This window comes from Filicampus tigris, chromosome 1 (assembly GCF_054856515.1).
Source record: "Filicampus tigris isolate MCC_2025a chromosome 1, RoL_Ftig_1.0, whole genome shotgun sequence".
NCBI lineage: Eukaryota > Metazoa > Chordata > Actinopteri > Syngnathiformes > Syngnathidae > Filicampus > Filicampus tigris.
In genome coordinates this window covers 24,558,958-24,582,021 of record NC_141217.1, presented here as the reverse complement: position 1 = coordinate 24,582,021, position 23,064 = coordinate 24,558,958, and the positions used below count along the sequence as shown (strand labels likewise).

Below are 23,064 nucleotides of genomic sequence, written 5' to 3'. Positions count from 1 at the left end.
CATAGACGAATGCCCAGCTCTGTTAGTCATTCATAGAAGGTCTTTAATTAATCAGTTCAAAGCAAATGTCTTACTAAAATGTCAATCCTACAAGTTAAATTGTCAATTCTGCTCATGTTAAATATATAATTGACCTTTATGAACTGCCTTGTACCGTGTGCCTACCTCATCACAGGATTTTCAGACCCTTGCATAAATTTATATGGCAGTAACCAACCTGGTAAGTTGGCATGTACTTCTGGTATCATTTGACTTTATATCTTTTCTCTGGGGCCTTTTCTAAGATTCAAAACAAAGAAACAACGCACTGTATGAAGTAGAAAATGCAAAATCCATATTTTAGGGTAACTTTGGGGTAATTTTTGAAAAGTGAACATGGTCCCTGAACTGAGCATTTTTCATCGTTTTTGTTGCTATTTCACTGTGTAATTGAGCGTATATTGTTTTGTACAGCCTTACGTTTTGTACAGCCTTACGTTCTGCTGCGCACAGGTCTCCCATAGAAGGTAATATACTGTAATTAATCAGTTCCTCCAGAATTTCATGGGCATGTTTTATGATTGTTGCGGTCTAAGATGCCTGTTTTTGCGAGCAATTTTCCTAAAAGATGCAATAAAAGTTGCAAGTGTTTTTGGTTAAAACCTCATTTATTTACAATTAAACAAACTTTTTCTACCAATTTTTAAATGGATTTTTACAGAAGATGTTTGAAAAAGCACTTGTAGAGTGTGCATGTTTCTTTGAAACTTTTCTCGTGAAATTGGAACGACACAGTCATGTAGTGCTTGTTGCTGGATGACTTTCTTTTATAATCTATTATTAAACTGCATTTAGAACAAAGTAGTTTAGCCCTGATTTCGTGCAGGAGGTCCGGATATTTAGTTTGCATGGTCCTATGCCGTGTTTTTAGTTGGGGACTGCTTCCTGTTTTCTCTGTACCACGTCTCTCTACCGTCAACTTTGCTCATCACATCAAACAGGATGTGACATCGGGATTTTCTTCTTTGTGAATTCATCTCCCTCTCCATTTCCAGTGGGGCGCCCGCAAAGCCATTTCAGACAAAAAAAAAACCCAAACTTACCTGAAATATTCCTTTTTAAAACATAGTTGTTGTCATAGTTGCGGGAAAGTGCGATTTCGCGGAATCTAATTTTGTGTTAATAGTTGCGATCCCAACTTCGCGAAATCCTGGAGGGACTGGTTTATTGTTTGTTATTGTTATTGTTATGTTTGCCAAACTGAATATTTCTCATCTATGTTGTTGTTTTTTATTGTGTAATTGAGCATTTGTATTGTTTTCTATAGTATGTCGCTCCTTACGTTCTGACATGCCTCGTCCACCCATAGAAGGTAATACACTGAAGTTAATGCACTCTCACTGACCAATGTCAGAATGAAAAGAGTTGATTCAGTCCACAGGAAAACTGGCGAAATCACGATAATGTTGATTTTTCCATCCACTGCACAAACCCTTGAGCATTAATGTTAGCAGTAACACAGCGCAACACAACAAAAGTCTCCTGGCTGGCCCACCGTTGTTATACATCCAGTATACAGTACATTGACGACTACAGCCAGCTTTTGCTCTGATTGTGAAAAGTGAACATGTTCCCTCTTGGAAAACTGAACATTTCTTATCCATTTTGTTGCTGTTTCACTGTGTAATTGAGCATGCTTATTGTTTTAAACAGTATGTCGTTTCTCACGTTCTGAGGTGACTGGTTCAGCTGAAGAAGGTAAGATACTGTAGTTAATGCCATTTTACTGATGAATGTCACAATGAAAATACTTTGAGACCTCAGGGTGTGTGTGGGCGTGTGTGTGTGTGTGTGCGTGTGTGTGGGGGGGGGTGTTGGTGTGTGTGAGTGCGTGTGCGGGTGTGTGTGTGTGGGGGTGTGTGTGTGTGTGTGTGCAGCGTGCGTGTGTGCGTTTGTGTATTTTGCCAAGATTGCATGTTGATTTTTTGATGACTAAATTGCCCAAAGGTGTGAATGTAAATGCTTGTTGGTTTATTTGTGTCTAATGAATCAAACATTTTTAATGCTGTAAAACAGGGGTGCCCATTACGTTGATCGCGATCGACGGGTCGATCGCAAAGGCATTGTGGGTAGATCGCCAGCCTATCATCCGTCCTCACTACTGTTTTGCTACTTTCACACCAACTGCGTTGGGAGCGTTTCTGGCGGCGCGTTTCAATTGGAGTCAATGTAGTTCGCGCGGGCGGGCGCAGTTGCGTGCCGGGCGGCGCGAATGAAGCATTTGGAGCGGTGGGACGCGGAGCGAATCACCGGAAACCCGCCCATTCACTCCATTCGGCGCATATAAAACACGGCGTCCTGTTCACTCGTTGGCTTTTTTTTTTTTTTTTACAGTTCTTGAACTTTACCAAGACAACAATATAACATTAGCATAGTATGCAAAGAAGTTGACTTGTCTTATATGCGCCAAATGGAGTGAATTGTTGTTGCTGCAAATCTGCTTGAGGCTGGCTATCAGCAGCATTCAGTGCAAGTCATCAGAGTAAGGTAATTAAATAATTACAAAACATTTTTTGTTGTACTGTGCTGTATAGGTTGATGCAGTCATGCAAGGTACACCAGCATATACGGTACATATAAAAAAGAATTCTCAATATATTTACAAATAATGTGTTTTGCATTTTTAGTAGGTGGTCGATCATTTTGACTCCGTCATCTCATAAGTAGTTCTCAGGCTGAAAAAGTGTGGGCACCCCTGCTGTAAAAAATGTTGTTGGCTGTCAAGCATCTCTGTTTCTTTCGGCTATATGCTATTATGTTAGCATCTGCTAATAATGTAATGATGCCACCCAGATGTTTGTAGACATTTTCCAATGTAGTAATAAGTTCCTTTTCCAGTTGTATGGTTATCATATACACTTTACTCTGTGTGTGTAGATAGTTAACTGATCAATATAGATTCATTACAATAAATGTCATACACATACAAATGTGATCTGAAAATTCAAGTTTCGTATTTGATCCGAATGAATATTTGTAGGTTATTTGCAGAGCTGGGCACTTGACCCTTTTTTGCAGGTCCGGCCGCGACCCGCCACCCTTGACCTGGGTACTCTTCCGGCCTCGACCTCCCGCCCTTATTCATGAAAATTATCACCCCCGCCCCGTTACCGCCGTGTTGCTCTCGCCGTTGTGGGAGTAGAAAGAAGCCTAAAAAGAAGGCTTTCAGGCTGAGATGAAATTTGGCGGCCATGTCATGCGTATGAGGGCCGATTAGTGGGTCGGACTAAAATCCACTTCCGGCCATGCTTAGTCCAGCCCTTTTTTAAATTTGTCAGCCCCAGGGTCCGACCGGTCCGGCCCCGGCACGGACTGCCCAGCTCTGGTTATTTGTAATAATAGTCTTAAATCTATAATAGTAATAATAACAGTCCTCTTACGGTTTTGGTTCCTCTCCAGTTGCGTCCAGCTTGGACGTGTCCTTGACCATACATGGAGAGCCAACTTTGGGCAAGAGCATCAACCTGACAGTGACGATCACAAACCCAACAAACAGCACACGCTTCCTGAGGGAGCACCTGAGCGCTCAGCGGAAAGAATTCAACAGCAGCCCAGAAAAAAGCTTCTGGAAGAGCCACCAAGAAGTGTGCATTCAGCCATTTGAGGGTGAGCTCTCCCACTACCACACTGACTGTTTAAAGCCAACATCAGCACAATGCTTGCACATTTTGATTTGTTTTGCAACTCTGTGTAGATTTGACAAGCCACCATTCCATCCCACCCTCTAAGTATGAGGCTTTCCTGGCAGGCGATGACATTGTGAAGGTGGCCGTGGTCATCAAGGACTTAAAGACTGAAGAGAGAGTCTTGGCAATAGAGGATTTCAACTTCACCTCACCCAAAATAAACATAGAGGTACACATAGGTTTGCCAGTGCAAAAATAGGAATAAAGATGATACTCAGCAATGCAGATTTACTGACGGGACACACCCTGCATTGTGTCTGCCAAATGTGCCAAAATAGCTCATTTTGTGACTTTGGAAAAGGACTTCCAGAGGGCTTCGAGGAAATTCTGGTCCACCATCTGACCTCTCAGGAGAGGGAAGCAGTGCACCATTAACACTGTGTATAGTGGAGATGGGGTGCTGCTGACCTCATCTCGAGACGTTGTGCGTTGGTGGGGAGAGTACTTCGAAGACCTCAATTCCACACGCCTTCCATTGAGGAAGCAGAGCCTGGAGACTCTGAGGTGGGCTCACCTAGCTCTGGAGTTGAAGTAACAGAGGTGGTTAAAAGGTTCAGAGGAATTATATTCCTCAGCCTCCCTGGTAAGGTCTTTTCAGGGGTGCTGGAGAGGAGGGTCCGTCAGGAGGTTGAATCTCAGATTCAGGAGGAGCATGTGGTTTTCGTCACATCAGATTTTTAGATATTTTTTATTTTTTATTTTTTTTTAAAGGGACATCAACAATATTGTTATCAATAATATGTTCTATGCAAGCCCACTAGTTGAAACCATGCATTCTGATAAATATTGCATCCCCTAGCAAACATTTTCCAAATAAATGTATTTTGTTTTTTTCTCCTCTGATTTCAGTCAGTTTTAAACAAAACTGAGCAGGTTCTTTGATGGTAAATGTTCTACCCTTCCACAAAGTTCAATGGAAATCTGTTGTGTGGGTTTTATGCAATCCTACTGATTGACAAGTAACAAACAAACAATCAAAATGAAACCTGCTTAACTAAATAGCATCATTGCTTAACTAACTGGCATCATTGATTTACGGTGCCATGAAACAACATATTTTATTGTCACCTTGACACAGCTATTTTAGTAACATCCTCACCCTGTCTCTTGTGCAGGTTGAAGGCGGGGACAGTATCCAGCTGAAGAAGGAGCACACAGCAATCGTGTCATTCACCAACGAGGTCAACAAACCTCTTAGAGGCGCTGTTCTCACTGTGGAGGGCTACGGCTTGTTGCAGGGCAAACAAGAAGCCAGGTGGGTCTGCTGACGCTTTTTTGAAGTTGCTATTAGAAGAAGAAGGCTACACTAAATGATGCAATCAGTTCCATAGTCTCATTCTAGTAGTGCTCCACATGTCTCTAAGTATCTGAGGAATGTTGTTATGGGAATGCTGTCAGGTGTGACTTACTGTTAAGGAAACATGTCAACATTCCAACTATTTTTTTTTCTTTTTTTTTAACGTAGTGTAGCAGGAAGTATTGAGTGATCTCTTTGTGTTTGTATTAGTACCTCTCTATTGACCAATTGTCACCAACCATCTTCGCGAGTGTATGTTTTTTCACAAAATTGCCCCCTTTTACTGTCATAGGTTTTTGCAACAGGTCCTCACTTATCCAATCAGTTCATCCATTTTCTCTCACCCAAAATCGGATAGGATATACTCCAATTAATCTCACTTACTGTACCTATAGCAGCCAGATGTATTCTGATGTTGCGGTACTAATTTGTCATTCCTTTTCCTCACCTTTGCCCTCAGTTGTATAATTACGGATTATATTGGGAAAATGCAAAGAAAAAGCAAAATACATTGATAGTTCATAACATGTTTAGGGAATTTACAGTCAAATATGCCCCCCCGAGAACCTGTGGAAGACGAATCACCCTGGTTCACTTGCTTTTTTCACTTACTGTATATTTGTGCTGAACAATTTTGAAAACTAAGCCAATTACAATTCCCCCCCTCAATATCGTGATCTAATATGCAATTATTTTTTCATGGTCCTATTCCCATACTGTATATTTTTAACAAACACAAGCAATCAATTAAACTGCTTTCCAATAGACAATATCAGGTTATCCCAAAATATTTTGGTCTTTTAGGTTACGCTTACAATAAAATAAAGGCTAATGAACCATGAGAGAATATGAAAAACAGATCATTAACTTAATGAATCTACAGGTGATATCAGAAATATGCCTGTTTAAAACACAGTAACACTCTTTGCTGAAGACAAATACAGTATGTTCATATTGTAATATTGCTCACTTCGAATCACTCTTTCTTCCAGGCTGACCGTCTTGCATCCAAATGAGAAGATAGAGAAGAAGGTTGCTATCATGGCCTCCACTTCAGGCACAAAGCTGCTGAGTGCTTCGTTCACTCATAGTTGCAGCTCCAGCGTAGTTTTGAGAAGCTTCCACAAAGTGTCAGTCTGCACCAAGTGACACTGAAAGATCCTAGAAAGTTTACAGTTTTGGTCATGGTCACTTGGAAACACCGAGTGGTCACAAAATTAAGTACACCTTCATTCCTTGAGAGCCAATATAAGAACTGCATTAAAAAAGTAAAACTTTACAAAGATCAAAATGTGGTCACTTTAGCAAATTTCTTTGTTTTGTAATTTGCTGTGGTGTAAAACCCTGAACAGGTAAGCAGTATGGAAAATAGATGGGTGGATTATATCTCTTTGTAAAGGTCAATCAAAACATCAAATGGGTTACAAAGTGATGTTAAAAAAAATAATAAAATAAAAAAAGGACTAGATGCTATTGCTCCGAGCGACCACTTGATGGAAACATTGGCTCGTGACGTCTACGCTACAATCAACTTTGGTTTGTAACGCAATCTTAAAACAGGTTCGACAAGACTTAGCAATATATCTTATTTTAACATTTAATTAAACATTTACTAACCCCATTGTAAGATTTCCTGACTATTTGACACACAACAAATACGAGATTGTGCTCTAAAATAAAGGTGTAAAGTTGAACACTTGCAATTGGAAATTAACTCTAAAAAAAAATAATTAAACTAACACTTCTCATTTATTTTTTTATTTATTCATTCAGTAATTCATTCGTTCATTCATTCATTCATTCATTCATTCATTCATTCATTCATTATCTTGGTAAGAGCACAGAAACACAGAAGTCTACAATAGCCAACACTGGCCATGATTAAAATTAGAGATAACTTCTCCATTGTCCCTATAATCCATCTATCCAGCCATCCATTTTTACGGCAGCCTATGCTGATTTTTAGACGAGAGGCGGGTTACATAGTGCTTGGCCCGCCACATATAGTCAAACCCTTCACACTCCCATTTACACCTGTGGGCAATTTAATGTCTTCAATGAACCCACACGGTTTTGGAATGTGGCAGAAAGCCGGTGTACTCCTTCGAGGAAGGCCCGAGCCGAGACTTGAATACAAAACCTCTCTGTAAGGTTTGGCGGTATAAGACGCCCAAAATAAAAAATAATAATAATAACCTTTGAAAAAAAAGTTTGCACCATGTGCAAAGAGTTAAAACAAGCTAAAGAATTATTTAAAGGATTCACGTATTTAAGTACTGTACTAAAATGCAAATCCAATATGCATTTGTGCAGAATGTTAATGTACTGGCAGTACAGGTGTCAGGGTTTTTTGGGTTGTTTTTTAAAATGTTTATTATTGGATTTAATTGAAGCAAGTATTTCAGTATGTCAAATTGAATTTCCATTCTAAGGGGGCCTTGACAGTATTAAAAAATGCAATGGAATGTGTGAATCAACGGATGGTCTCCTGGGAGATCTCCCAGACTTGGATCATGGCATCAGTCAGCTCCTGGACAGTCTGTGGTTAGGACCCCTAAATTTTGTGTCCTCCTCTTTGATGTCTCGATCCAATAAAGACTTGATCAGTGGAACGTTGTCCTAAACTGTTTCGCAATAAGCAACAAGTCTGCCGGTCCACAGAATCCAACCCCAACAACTCCGAACCCCCCACCCCCCATCGATGAAATTGTCTGTAAATGAAAGGGAATGTTGATGGGGCATCCGGCTGGGATTGAGACATACACTTCGAAAAACTTATGCCCACAACGCCTCTAAATAAGAGGTGAAAGAAATAAAGTTGAAGAATGTGTGCACTCCTCCGTGTATTCTATTCTTAATGTGTGTGTATGAATGGATGGATGAATTAAAGGAACGAATATCAGGGTGAACAGCTTGTGATGTCACCAGAGTGTCAAGCAGACGCAGGCGATAATCAGACTGCACGCTTGCTGATTTTCAGACAAATTAAACGTCAGGGAAAAGCAGCCAGCGCGACCACTGAGAACGCTTTGAAAAGCTGAGCCCATCATAAATTATTAATGAACCCTCCTCCGCCCAACACACGCGCACACACACTAACACACGCACACACACGCACGCAAACACACGCACACCGCCCATCTTTCCTAGCTTAACAAATGTTAATTACACATCTTTGTCTTTAGCTGCCTTTTTACTCCTTCCCCCTCTCTTTTTCATCCATCCATGTCAATCATCCCTTATTTGTCACCCTCTCCCTCTCCTGCAACTCTGTCATCAACACACTCTTGTCCATATTTTTTTGCCCTTGTTAACTTCACCTCCTTTGACCCCTACTGACCATTTGCTTGTCTGGTTTGAAACAGTACACCTTTTCCCTCCATTTTTAGCTTCTCAATTTTGTATCCATTCTTTCCTCTCCCCTCCTTACTTCTACTCGATCTCCTGGTTTATATTTTCTTATTTCTTCCATCCATCCTTCCATTCATCCTTTCTTCCCCCCGGGTGGATGCAGGAACAATGGCTTTCCTTCTTTCATTCCTCCCATTCCTTCATCCATCCTTCCTCCCTCCTGTCCTTCCGTCCACACTTTCCCTTCACCCATCTTTCCCTCATTCTCCTCATCATCCATCCTTCCATTGAGCAATGCTTGCTGTATTCATCTATCCACACATCCTTCTTTTCCTTCCCCGTCCCACAACTTCCTTTCATTGTCTTCATCCCTCCACCCTACATTATTTACTTCCATCTTTCCCATTCTGCCTTTCATCCCCTCATCTCTCCTTCTGGTCACCACAGGTCTTTTCTTCTTATTTCTTTCCCTATAGCTAATCTTTTTTACATCCCTCCACCCACCCATCCAATCTAGAACGAAGGAATGATAACAAGGTAATGATAGATAGATAGATAGATAGATAGATAGATAGATAGATAGATAGATAGATAGATAGATAGATAGATAGATAGATAGATAGATAGATAGATAGATAGATAGATAGAGGTCATAAATGAATTCGCTGTTGTTGCACAAATCTATTCCAGAGCACATAAAACTTCAGTCCGCCATTTTGTGATGGGACTGTGCTTAACGATTCTATCAGCCGCCTTGCCTTGTGAGGGCGTGACCTAATCACTCAATTAGAGCAGCGCTGGTTGAATATGACTGGCCTGGAATGACACTTCAAGCCAAGGGGACAAACGGGTAAATGAATGAATAATCACCACTGGAGTGACTGAGCCGTGAATTCTTATTATCAAAAATTAAAGCAGCATTCACGATACTGATTTGACGATGTCAGTGGTTGAGGCTGGAATCATTAAAATGCCCTTTAACATTTTATTTTGGGGCAGAGTTTAATTTTACGCCAAATGCATTTTGTTACCACGGGCAACAAGGAAAACAACAGAAGAAAGATAACATTACATTTTCTGCTAAAACTTATACCAACGGGAATTAAAGCCCATGTGTTTCGAAACTAATAGACGGCTTTTGCAAAAGCACAATGGGAAAATAATTGAGGAGGAATAAAGACACAGAAAATAAAACGATGGGATTAAAAGGGAACAATGCAATGTACAATACTGTACCCTAGAGTTTCACAGTAACAATAATTACTTCACAATGGTATATATACCATTGTGTCTGTCGAATGAAAAGCATGTACCTCCAATTTATTTCTTTTTATGTGCTTTTTCAATTGGATCTTCTTTCCCCCCTAACATTCTAAATCACACAGCGGGATAACCAAAAAGAGACATGATTTATTTCACAAGAAAAATATAATATTTATCTTGCCAATACAGCCACTTGGATCATACGGTTCAGCCATAACTTCCTCTGTGATGTTCGTTTCCTGCTGAAGGCCTGCAACACTGCCTTCACATACGGAGATGCAGAGGCCTACCGAACAATCAGGCCCGGCCTGAAACGTGGCATCGAGAAGGCCAAGCACCATCACAATCTGAAGGTTGAGGAGCACTTCTCCAACTCCAACCCTGAAAGATGTGCGGGGGTTTCAGGTAATCATCGACCTTTAAAGTGGAAGTCAACCCCCAAATCTCCGATCCGCACTCTGTCCTTTCACACCTGAACAATAATGACACATATACCAGAATAGAGTTTATTGGTTTCCTCACATTAAACACAGGAGTCCCCTCCAGGACCACCAATGAAAAAACTTACTGATCTGGTCTTGAGGTCCCAATTTGTACAATTAAACCTTAACTGCCTCTCCTTCCTCAATCTAAACACTGGCATACCACAAGGCTACGTGATGAGTCCCTTCCTCTACTCTCTCACAATTCCCTCTTGTCTGTCTGTCAGTCTATCAATTCCTCCATCATATTATACTGTATCTGTCAATTCAAACACAAACTATCAGACAAGCCGAAACAGTTTGTCAAGTTGGAAATAGAACAAGTAGAGAGTAGAAATACTTCAGGCTATTGTTTTTGTTACAAGGAGAAACTGGCTGCTCTCTGTTTGTACATCCATCTACTTGTCTCAGACTGGCAAAGACCCTATATGCTAGCAATGGGGAATTCTTTGCAATTTGTCTGATAACACACCACTAGGCCTTTGTCTTTTAAAAACAACAAATCTGTCAAGTCTCTCCTGACTTTCAGCACTCAGCCTTGTCTTCCTTGTTTACTGGTCCGGAGCACATATACTACAGCCATCTGTGTTACGACATTACGTATAAAATATATGTATGAGGGGAAAGTTAGAAAAAAGTGTAGTCTACATGCATGTGGGCCCATTTACAAATAACACACCTATGAAAAGCTATACATTAAAAAAATATAATACACTTATACTGTAGATTAACATTACAGTAAATACTTATTATACAGTCGCCTCACAGGCACCTTACACAGAACCTTGTGTTTATGCTTACATTACATAATAAAAACAAAGACCACAAATATATAAGTATGGTATCAACAGAAATAATGTAAGTATTATCATTATCGCAGCCATTATATTGTATGATTCCTGCATTCGAACTAATAGGCACACGATCTTATGGTTTCCGTAACTAACTAACCCCAAAGCGCTTGGACAAATTAAAAAAAAAAAAAAAAGTCAGCTACCCTGTCAACGTGAGTGAAACTGCACCACCACCATCGAATTACTAGAGAACAGACATTCTGTATGCTGTACATACAAACAGCACTTTTCCGAAATGCCATAAATCAATTATTTTGATTATTTAGAGAAAGATTACTATTATTAACTTATATCCACAAATTTGACAAAGATGCATTTTATCCTGTGCAAACAATTCAGCCTGAAACCTGTTCAACAAAACATACTAGAATCCACAATGTACACAATGAATGGCATAGCAAGAGCAATCTTTATTTCAATTTGGCTTTTATCTTCTTTTGCAATAGAGTTCTTAATATGTTTTCATGTGTATCCCATCCATCTTGACACATTGAGGAAGCAACTGACATTCGCATGATGTCACATGTATCCATCTTCACCACATAGTTGGTATTATGTTTCACAAACTGCTGACAATGATGGATGATGTTATAAACCAAGTGTAGCATAAATAAAAATGCTCCGTATAAAGCGCAGTGGTGAACGCATTTTTCCTGCTCTCTTCGGGAATGTCACATTTTTGCATCTCCATCACTGACAATTATTACATACTGCCACAGTACATTGAAGTTCTGGTCAGCATGACTGCCTCAAAGCTTTGAGGTTTGGGGTTTGAATCTCAATTCTGAACTTTCATTCGCATGTTCACTGAAGACTCTAAATTGTCCATAAGTGTAAATCATTTTACAATGATGTTCATCTTGTCTTCTTATTAGTTAAGTAGCTTTATGGTTTCTTTTTTACAGCCAAAAGTCTTCTTATACCAGTGAAGAGAAAGGAAGAAGTGACAGCTCTGAGGAAGACTGAAGTGACAACCGAAACTGTCAGCAAGCTAGGAGAGTTTTCTCTTCACTGGTATAAGAAGACCATTGTCTGAAAAAAAAAAGAAACCTTAAACCTACATTAATCATTTCAGCTACAACATTAGTTCAGGAATGACAAAAATAATAAAAAGTATATGCTAAACACAAATAGAATTATCCATCCATTATCCTAACCATTTATACTCACGAGGGTCGCGGGCATGCTGGAGATTATCAGAGCTGTCTTCGGGCAGTAGGGAGGGTACACCCCGAACTTGTCGCTAACCAATTGCAGGGCACACATGGATGACCAACCATTCACACTCACACCTAGACACAATTTAGAGTGTTCAATTAACATACCATGCATGTTTTTAGAATATGGGAGGACACTGGAGTACTGGAGAAAACCCACGCAGGGATGGGGTAGAACATGCAAACTCCACACAAGAAGGCCGGAGTCCGGATTCAAACCCAGGACCTCTGCGCTGTGAGGTGGACGTGCTAACCAGTCATACCACCGCGCCGCCTCATATAGAACTAATCTATGTTAATATCTTGATATATTAATATCCTCTTTACCAGGCCTATCTGTCTGGGTTGTACGAATGAATGCGATGTGTAAAGATTTAAACGATCATTAATGGCTGGCATGTGCCCACAGACACAAACGCAGATACACCAGTGCACACTCTGCAGTGGACGGGTTGCCATAGTAACGCCAATAGAGATTCTCGGAGCATCTTGTTTGGCCACTGCCCTTTTGAAATGATGGCTCCCTGAAGTGGTTTTCTGATGAGGGGGCAGGCTAATGATGAAGACTTTGAGGAATCCTCTTTTGCATTTGGAATCATGAGTACTGCAATCCCACTCATATTCAGAAAGCCGAAGAATGTCTGGCCTTCAGGTTAGGGCATTTTAGGAAGGAGCTCAGCCTGACAAAAACCAGTGGGACCAGATACCGTCAGTCTCTGAGTGCTCAAAGAGGAAGTCAACCCAAACATTTATTTTTTCAAGAATATATTCTATGCAGGCCCACGAGTTGAAACAAGGCAATATGATTAATATGAATTATGAGTTAAGCAGCAAAATCCATCCGCTTTTAGTCATCTCAGGCAGGTGGCAGACATTTTGTCACTTGTCACTGTCGACTGAAAATGACATCACAGACCCTCAGGGCTCAAAATGGCTGCCCCCGGAGATGGCTAAAAACGGGTGGATTTTGTTGCTTAACTCATATTCCATAAACACAATATTAATCAGAATGCTGTGTTTCGACTAGTAGGCCTGCATAGAACATATTCTTAAAAAAAGATATGTTTGGGTTGACTTCCCCTTTAATTTAAGGAGTGTACAGACCAGCATAATGAGGTTTTTCAGTACATTTTCAACCTGAGCCTCAGTCTGTAAAAGGTCCCAGCCCTTTGTAGGCTTGTTCCTAAAGCAGCCCATCATAATGAATGGGACAAGACAGACCCGCTCCCTGACCCCCCACCTAATGAAGACCATTAAGATGATCGTCCTTAGCCACCTCCGCTAACAGGTGAGTTCCTAGCTGGCTCTGCTGCTGTTCGTCTATCAACCTGGCACCTGAGTCTTCCTGCTGCCCCCACCCGAGTCATGTTTTTTGACTCCAGACAACAGACAACTACGCTATTGTGGGGTGCATATCTGGAGGAAATGAGCAACATGAAGTTCATCGAGGACTTTCTGGATTGGTGTGAGGTTGAACCGATTATTAAGCTCATTGATGAGACGGCTTTTCTGCTCTGCACTGATGTTTAATGCTTTAAGTTGACAAATCACCAATCGTGCGTTTTGGGCACTTCGTCTTCCAATGAGCCAATTCACAGAGGGCTTCGACCAGCATGCCTGCTGCTGTTGCCATACAAGCAGCAAAATGTCAGGCTAACAAGGTGACACATTCTTCATATGACTGCAAAGGTCTGAGGGTAAAAAAGTAAGATGTTGTGGAATGGCATAGTGGTTAGCCCCACTGATTTCAAAAAAAAGTATTCTAATTGGTGCTAAGTCCTAAAATATTTATACCAGTAGTACGTCAGGACTGTTGTTGAGGAGCAAGGGCAGCGGCTTGAATTGAAACTCCATCTTCGTTCTCAAAATAATATGCCTGATATTGCACAGACAGCAAATGTGTTCTCAAGAGAACTTCATGGATCATAGAACTTTTTTGATTGCGACAACACTGAAAGTGACATACAATATAGTAAAAGCACCAGTGAAAGAGAGAACTGCTTAATTTCTTTTTGCCTGCCTCCACGCGATGCTATGGAACCTATGATGAAGAGGAACATGCACAGGATTCCAACTAATTACAATAAGTAATTACAATAAGTGTAACTACAATTAGTTTAATGGTGAGTTGTACTTTTAATTGCTTTTATTTGTTTCTTTGCCTCCATTTTTCTTTACATGAAACTGGTTCGTGGCGAAAAATTGCTGGAGACAGCTTTGCTCTAGCTGAAAATATATCAATGATGTCATCTATCAATCGACGCTGACTCGATTTTCATCACATCATAGTCGACTAGAAAAAATATTTGTTGTTAAACCCCTAATCTTAGCGCACAACTATCCGCTTCTAAACACGTGAAGACAAAAGAGATTGTGATTGATTTCAATGGAAGACCTTCACCACATATGCTGGTGAACATCCAGGGCAAAGATAATGACACAGTGGACTCATTTTAGTACCATAGTGTTTACCTGAACAATACAATTAGCGAGACAGACAACACAAATCCTCTATAAGGGTGGCCATCGGGAATATATTGTCATTTTCCAGAACGGCTAGTGAATTTCTGGGCTGGTCTTGCCAATTACGGCCACCATCAGCTGTCCGCCACCACCCCCCACACCCCCTGTCAACAATTACGTTTCAGCTCGTAATGGCAGCACCCCGTCGCCGACTACATTTTGCCACATTTGACAACTTTTCAGCGCATGATGACCACACGCCAATACAACAATTTTCGTCACCCCCCCTTCTTCAAGATATAATGGAATCTCCACCAAGTTGAAAGTAAGTCCTACAATAATTAATTTCCTGGAAAAATACACTTCTTAGCTTGAGGCTCAGTAAGTATTGACTGACCATCCGTCAGTGACCTCACCAGTTTTCTCTCCCCACAGACCTACTCCCAAATTTTGTAGAAAGTCCTGCCAGGAGTGTGTCATTGCTGCGAAAGGGGGACTGACTTGTACCTATGGCATGGCAAAGCATTCCAATAATAGAATAGCCACAATCATTTTGTACCGAAGGAACACAATAGTGCCCAAAATGTGAATTGAAAAGCACTGGAGGGGAAAATCATTTCATCACTCGATGTGTGATTGTGTCAGCTACGGGAGTGAGCGGCAACTAATATGTATGTGTGTGCGTGTCATTTCATTGGCTCCACAGAGAATAAATGATAACTTGTATTTAGTCAGAGCTTTGAGGTGAGGAGACGCTGCAGTGCTATTGAAAGGCTGCCATGATCCTATTGACCACGCTGCATCGCTGCCCACGCAGCCTCCTTTCATTCCCTCCACCTTTCCTTATCTTCCTTTGCCATTAGAATTGTCCCATTTAGAAAGGTGAGGACATAATAGCTTGAGAAAAAGTTCAGCTGGTAACACCACAAATAGGTTGACTTTGCCAAGTGCCTGCAAGCACCGGTCAAGGTTTGAGGTTTTTTTTTAATTTTATTTTTTTTTATCATGGGCACTAGCACAGTGGACTTGTGGTGAGCACATCTGCTTCAGCTCTGAGGTTTGGAGTTCGGATCTAGGTCCTGGCCTTCATGTGGGAAGTTTGAATGTCTGTGTGGGTTTCCTCCCATTTTCAGAAAACATGCATGTTAAGTTCATTGAAAATTGTACATCAGGGGTGCCCAAGTCCAGTCCTCGACATACCCTATTTCGCCTGTTTTAGATGTCTCCCTCCCCCGAAAACGCCTGGTTCAAATGATCAGGTCATTAGCAAGTTTTGGTGAAGCCTGCTAACGATCCTGCAGGACTGGACTTGGGCACCCTTGTTCTACATTGTCCATAGGTGTAAATGTAAGTTTGAATGGTTGTTTATCTGTATTTGTCTTTCTATTGGCAGGCGACAATACGGTGTAACCCGCCTTGTGACCAAAAGTTAGCCAGGATACGCTCCAGCTTACCCACAACCTTAATGAGAATGGATGGATGGAAAACTATCATAATTTCTCCAGACCAGTTGTACAAGAGTGACATAAGAGTTACAATACCTCAAGAATAAAGTCTTAATAGTCCGATGGTGTAGTGCAGGGGTAGGGAACTGCAGTTCCTCGAGAGCCATATCCTGTCTGTTTTGTATCTCTCCCTACTACAACAGACCTGACTCAAATGATCAGGTTTGTTTCAGAATTCTACCGATCATGCTGATGAGCTGATCATTTGAACCAGGTGTGCTGTAGTAGGGAGTGATCCAATACAGGTAGGATATGGCTCTCGAGGAACTGGAGTTCCCAACCCCTGGTGTAGTGGTTCACTCGCCTGATTTTGGTGTTTGGGTTCTGGGTTTAGTTCTCATTCACTGTTGATGTAAATGATTTTGAATAATTGTCTGTCTCTTCCATGTGATTGACTGCCGATCAGTCCAGGTTGTAGTCTATGTTTCGCCCAAAGTCAACTTGGATAGGCTGTTACCTTTAGCTCCACTGCAACTCCTTTCTTGAGAAGGAATAGTAAAACCTTGACAATTTCAGAATGTGTTCATTCATCCATCATCCATACCGCTTCTCCTCACAAGGATCGTGGGCGTGCTGGAGCCTATCCCAGCTGTCTTCGGGTAGTAGGCGGGGGACACCCTGAACTGGTTGCCAGCCAATCGCGGGGCACACAGAGACAAACAAACAAACAACCGCACTCACAATCACACCTAGTATGAAGATAAGTGCTGAAAATAAAGACTCGGCTTTCTGGTGTGAGTCGGCCCTCTCCTATGGCATTAGATTTGTGCCACAATTACGTCAGTGTAATGTCAAATACCGTGTACAAAAAAATGTGTTTCGCGTGTATATAATGTGAAATACCACGTACAAAAGCATGCTTTGTGCGTTCAAAAATGTGTTTCGTGTGTACAAAACCGTCCACACGCATGCGCAAGCTTGTTTTTACGCATATGTCTTCTCTCCGCTACGCGTACAATACGCTGATTCACGCATGCAATACAGGCGTGATAATTGTCCCACAATTCTTAATCAATCAGGAGTCAGACAGTAGGGCTAATTCTGATTGGCTGTGCAGCAGATGGTGGTGTTAGTTTTCTTTCTTTCTTTCTTTCTTTCTTTCTTTCTTTCTTTCTTTCTTTCTTTCTTTCTTTCTTTCTTTCTTTCTTTCTTCCTTATCAGCATTTTATATTTAATACTGAGCAGTGATTATCTGAAAATGTGTATATACACTTGTCTTATAATACTAACAGTAAACATAAATTTGAACTAAATTAGAAAGTTTTTTGGCCCCAAATTCTCATCGGTGTATGGGACAGTCACGATTGTGCCTATATGAACTCTGGCTTTCAAGTGGGAATTCAAAATTTAAAGATAAAAGCTCCACTGTTGTACTCTGTGTCTCAATATCAGCTATTATATAGCAGAAATGTTAGGTTTCTGTAATTTGCAATTTCATAATACGGTATTTACTAGAGTAGTGGTTCACAACCTTTTTTTTTTTTTTGGTGATGCACCCCCTGTGAAATATTTTTTCAACCAAGTACTCCCGAACCAGAGCAAATCATTTTTGGATAAAAAAAAAAAAAAAACTACTTAAAACAGAGTGCTTTGCATCACTGTCTGATTTATTAAACTTTGGAACGCCCTTTTTTTTTTTTTTTTGCATTGTTGCTACTTTTTAAATATGTTTTAAAATCTCACGTACCTCCTGTAGTGCCTTCACGTACCCCCATTTGAGAACGAATGTACTTGAGCATACTCCTTATCCCTGCCTCTTAAGTAGCAGCCACCAACTCCCCTCAAATGCAAGACAGATGGTCCCTGTGTGGACACCCGTGTATGCACAAACACTCCTGTAGGGTGGTCCGAAGCTGTCTGCCTTATCCGCTTGGCCCAGCTGTGTTTCCAGACTCTGGTCTCCCACAGTCTCTGTCTGACTGCTGGTGTTAAAGTGGGCTGTTCAAAATTAGGTCTGTTAAATCCATCATGTCCTCAGTTTCAATGGGGTACAAAGTCAGAGTCTGGCAAGGGCGATACCTCTTCAGCCGTTGTCCATCTGCCTCACCTCAGCACTCCTTCGCCCTGCCCTGCACGGATGGCGACAAGGATGAAGTGTTTATAGGATTTAGTTGCTTGATGTGAGAGGCCGCTCAAAATGACACAGGCTATATTATTCCATCAACTTCCCAGACCGTCCTCTCTCTTGCATTCTAGAGTCCTGCACTGAATACCGTCTGCCATCGCAAATTGGTAGCACTGCTTGGCTCAATACGCCCTGTTCTGTGGGTGCATGTACTATGAATGGAAAATAAAGTATCTGTTGTATTAGCATATTGTTAGCATTTTGCTTTCTTAGCCAACAATAGCATAGCGATGTTTGCGTTACTGACGGAAAAAATGAGCCGCCCAAGGAAAACAGAAGACATTTGCTTTCAGGAGTTTATTGAATGGGAAAAAAAATTCAGCCCAAAAACAAATTGAACCAAGATAGGCAGGGTAGGTCTGTGGGATGACAGTGAGAGAAGGTAGGATGACCAGAAAGTAAGGCCCTTAATCTGCATTTGCTCCGGGTAATGCTTAACCTGTTCTACAGTTCCACCAAGACCGCTTTGAGATAAATTCCAAGATGATCAGGGAGCAGTGTCTTCTTAAACACATCACTGTATGTTATCTCTCGAATGACCAAAGCTTGAGACGCTGAGACACTGCATTTATTAAGGCTTTCTCCATTGTCCTCATGCCCTTACATGTAAATAAGTCTGCCAAAATAGCACAAAATCCCTCCAACATGCAGTTCCTCTCCTATCTGAGGCACTTGTCTGACATTGTCTGCTCTTGAATAGAACATTTTTCAAATCGAGGCACCTTGCTTTCGCTGCGGAAGTCTTCCTGCTGCCCGTCAATGCTCCATTCGCTGGTGTCCACCTCTCACCACTTACACAATGAATACGTTTGATGATGGTATGCTGTGCACAGTGCACTGCTAAGTGCAATGTGAAAAGGGCTTAACAGTTTCACCAATTAGCACAGAGAACAGAAAACAAAAACGATGAAAGACAAAAATAGATAGATAAATAAAGCTGAACTCACTGGAGATCAATTAGCATGAAAACACTTTTAAGTTTTAGCAAGGCTGGAGGAGTTGAACAGTGGCAGAAGGACTCAGGTGTACCCCGCTGCAGCCTCACCCCCTACCACATGCCAACACTGCTTGAGGAGAGAAAAAACGAAAAATACAAGCAAAACCACAACAAGGCCTGAATTTGACCAGAATTGAAATAGCAAAATAAATCCAAGAAAAATCCAGACTGTTAGGGTTTTATGATAATACAAGTTCAATGCTTAGGATGGAGCAGGCAAATAATTGTTTTAGGGTTTTAAATGACAATGCAGATGACTTTACCCAGAGCCTGCATCCATCAGAGTTAATTTGAGGTTTTGGGAACATTTGTCCATCCATTTTTATAGCCGTTGTCCTAATTACGTTTTTTTTTTTAATGCGTGCAACAAAAGTACACATCGGTGTGGGTTGAATTTCCTCTAAATAGACCATAATGAGTACAATAAATTATGCACAAATTGTTTTGTGCATGGAGTAGTGGGGCATAGTGCCAAGAAAGAAATCCATACATTGTACCGGTAGTCGTCTTTGAAATAAAGGTGCAGATGAGTATTTTTTTTCTCCTACTGTTGTCACAATAATGAGATATGGCATTTATTGATAATTGTCTTGTTTTTTTTTAGTGATTAATGCAGGGTTCTCAAAGCAAAAATTCTGCCATGTAAAAACGATGTCTTGATAAGAAGGTTTGGATCATACCACTTAGCCCTTCACTGTCTCAGACAATTTTTATTCAGTACTTATACCCCAGGAATCTATGTAAATTATTTCCATTTTGCACGCATGTCATCTTCCCTCTCAAACTCAATATGCAATTTCCATCAATTCTTACAGTTTGAGCGACACACTTATTTCACAGGTCAATTAATTTTAATCACAGTGTGTCAATTTAAACTGAGTTCAAGACGCTAGATGGACACCTTGTGAAAATCTCATTAACCTTCCCAGTTTGCAATCTGTTCTTCTTAACAGCAGGCAAGAGCCACTACTCACCCATTTTGCAGCTATTGTGTTTTATGTTCCAATATTTGGATTGTGTCAACTGACATTGACTTTGTCTCCTCAGATTTGGCTGGCAGCAATACCAGCAAGATATTCAACTTCACATTGCAAGATAAGATTGTTGGGTTGGCCATCTGGGCCAGCAGTTACTTGAGGGGAAGACTGTAGCATTTAGGCAGGGGAATCCAAACAACTTAACTTTGGCAGAAGTAGCTTAGTCTATCAGGACTTGGCTTGGGTGTCTTAGAATGTACAGGTCCAACCGGGGACCCTTTGAGAACAGACTCCTTCCTGACTGACAATACTAGTAAAATCAAATGTATCCATAATCACATTTGTAAAATAGCCTATGACCAAATTGCTGTGCATATTAAAATAAATACTTGGTGGCATGCTGGACCATGTGGTTAGCACGCCGGCCTCACAGCAAGAGGTTTCTGGGTTCGAATCTTAGCTCCGTCGTGGTTCTCCCTGTGCTTGCACGGGTTTTTTTCTTCGCCACTCTTCAAAATCATGCATGCTAGGTTAATTGAAGACTAAGTTGGTCACGTGTAAGTTGGAATGTGAGTTGGAATCTTAGTTTGCCAATATATGCACCGTGACACTGTGGAAGAGCATTTAATTTTTCTGCCGATCACTATAGCCTTCCCCGCTGCCAGAGATAGACACAAAGACATTTTCAGATGAATAAAACATATTTAAATAACAGTTTATCGAACTGAAAACCCTGATCACAAAAGCAAACCATGGACTTATCGAACCGTTCCACCCCTATTGGTAAGATAAGACACACACCCATATACATGCAGTCTGCACTTTTATCCCTACTACTGGCTCGTAAAGATGCTCTCTGGCCTCTTTAGCATTCCGCTGCTCTCTGATTCTCTGTCAACATTTGACTCCACGGGTGATGGAGAGCAGACTGATACAGAGAGAGGCCAAGCGCCTGCAGCTCGACACTGTGGCTAGAGGCAGAAGAGACAGAATGACATGCCTACACAGACGGACTGTGACTCTCCTTTCACCTTGAGGTAAGGCCTCCATCAAGTTATCTTTGACCTTAAACCATGTCTCTTGTCAATAACACTCGGAGGAAATGAGAAAACTTGTCATGTAGTTAACCCTTTGTTAAGTTCTCAATTAAACGCCCCCCCCCCCACACACTTTGAAAAATACCTCTATCCGTCCCACTCCCTCTCTCCCCCCACAACTTTCGCTTGTAAGGTGGCAAATATCTCCGGTGAAATAGAGAGGACTTGGGTATGTGCAGGCAACCCCTTTGTTGTGGTGTTGAGCGCTTTAAATTCCCACTCTCATGATCACACCGTCATTCAGGTGACGTGATTCACTCTCCCACTGTAAAATAATTACGTGTCTGCTCAATGAAATAATACGAAAAAAGTATCATTTTCTCCACAAACATTTGTAGCCTCCTTTATTTCTACTTAGTTAGATAGATCCTGTGGTATCTACTCACCACTAGATGAATTGAAATACAGAACTTAAAAATATTCCTCTCATGTGTTCTTTTTAATGCTGAGCCAACACGTCATTTATTACAGTAGGAGGGAAGGTACAAGACGGGTAGCATGCCTGTTGTGTGCCGAAATAAGCAAAAATGAAGAAATAAAAAACAATAACAGCATTTCTTTTTTTTTAAATTATGTAAGAAGGCTTTCATATCTTATGGCTATGTTGCCTGTTGAGTACGTGTGGCAGTTAGTTTAATCTTTTCATAATGCTGAATACGGGTAGCTAATCTCACATAAAAGAGAGAATCTACACAGATGAAACGGCCTTTGCTCTTACTAGACAGAGGCTAAATGTAATACAAAATCCTTTTTATACCGTATAGGTGTTAAGCATACTGTAATTATTTTTATTTATGTTAATGTGTTGACTTTGTTTATACTACAGTTTATAAACAATTGTTAAATGTCCAAATAAAATCTAATTTTACGTTTGGCATGATGTTTTGAAGGGTGATTTGGCATTCCGGACAAACAACAGTTTCATCTTGTAGGGAGAGTGGAGTAAATAGTGCTAATTTTTACTTAAAGTGCCCTTTACACAAGGGGGTCACAGGAATGCCTCCAACTAAAATATGTACATATATGTTGTGCATCCCTCGAAGCAATCACTTTGGATCTTAAATATATTGTTTGAGAAATATAGCTTTGGAAAAAAAAAAGATTTTGTGGCACAACTTGCCCCAAGTGCGGGGTAAATTGTGCCATTAGTCAGAAATTACTGGGGTAAATTGTGCCGTTGATAAGTGATGTAAAAAAATCATTTTAATCTCACAAATGATAATGCTGTATAAAAGCAAGATACATTCAATACAAAAGTAGTTGTTAAATATTTACTTAAAGTGTTAACAACATAAAGGCCAATGGTTATGTTGGAGTTGTTAGGTTTGGGTCACCAGAGTGCAAGCCCAATTATCAATTCACAAAAACAACTCACGTTCGTTTTATCTTTCAAGAAGCCATTCAAATATAAATAAAGACTCACACAAGTTGGTTGGATTTTCCGTCTGTTTCTTTCAGTCTCTGAAGTTCAGGAATCTGACAAAAATTCAAGATGGGCTGCTTTCCTTAACCTCGCGGGGACTCGTACCCGTGACGGGCACAGTCACAAAAGCGCGCCATCTAAAATGCAGCCCTCACATATATACCCTATTGCCCTAACAGAGGAATCTAATCAAAAAATGTCGGTAGACTCGAATCTTCTCCCTCCGTGGCTTATCACTCCAAGTCTCAGGTCATCTTGGCGTCTCGAGTCCTTCCCTTGGCTGGCGGC

At 40.9% G+C, this 23,064-nt stretch overlaps 1 protein-coding gene and 1 long non-coding RNA gene across 2 annotated transcripts in view; one reads left to right on the top strand and one right to left on the bottom strand.

Annotated features, from left to right (window-relative positions):
• The window catches only part of LOC147153358 (protein-glutamine gamma-glutamyltransferase 5-like), a 13,496-nt gene extending 5,640 nt beyond the window's left edge, over positions 1-7,856 (top strand). The window contains exons 11-16 of the mRNA XM_086028640.1: positions 176-241; positions 1,307-1,351; positions 3,439-3,645; positions 3,734-3,894; positions 4,841-4,980; positions 6,015-7,856. Coding sequence (XP_085884766.1) covers positions 176-241; positions 1,307-1,351; positions 3,439-3,645; positions 3,734-3,894; positions 4,841-4,980; positions 6,015-6,171 — 776 coding nt within the window. The 3' untranslated portion in view covers positions 6,172-7,856. The remainder of the gene's footprint in view (positions 1-175; positions 242-1,306; positions 1,352-3,438; positions 3,646-3,733; positions 3,895-4,840; positions 4,981-6,014) is intronic.
• LOC147153357 (uncharacterized) overlaps positions 1-23,064 on the bottom strand; it is a 24,114-nt gene extending 1,050 nt beyond the window's left edge. Inside the window, exons 1-3 of the long non-coding RNA XR_015086518.1 lie at positions 22,777-23,064; positions 17,845-18,226; positions 5,993-6,183 (exon numbers count right to left, since the gene is read on the bottom strand). This is a non-coding gene — a long non-coding RNA (uncharacterized LOC147153357). The remainder of the gene's footprint in view (positions 1-5,992; positions 6,184-17,844; positions 18,227-22,776) is intronic.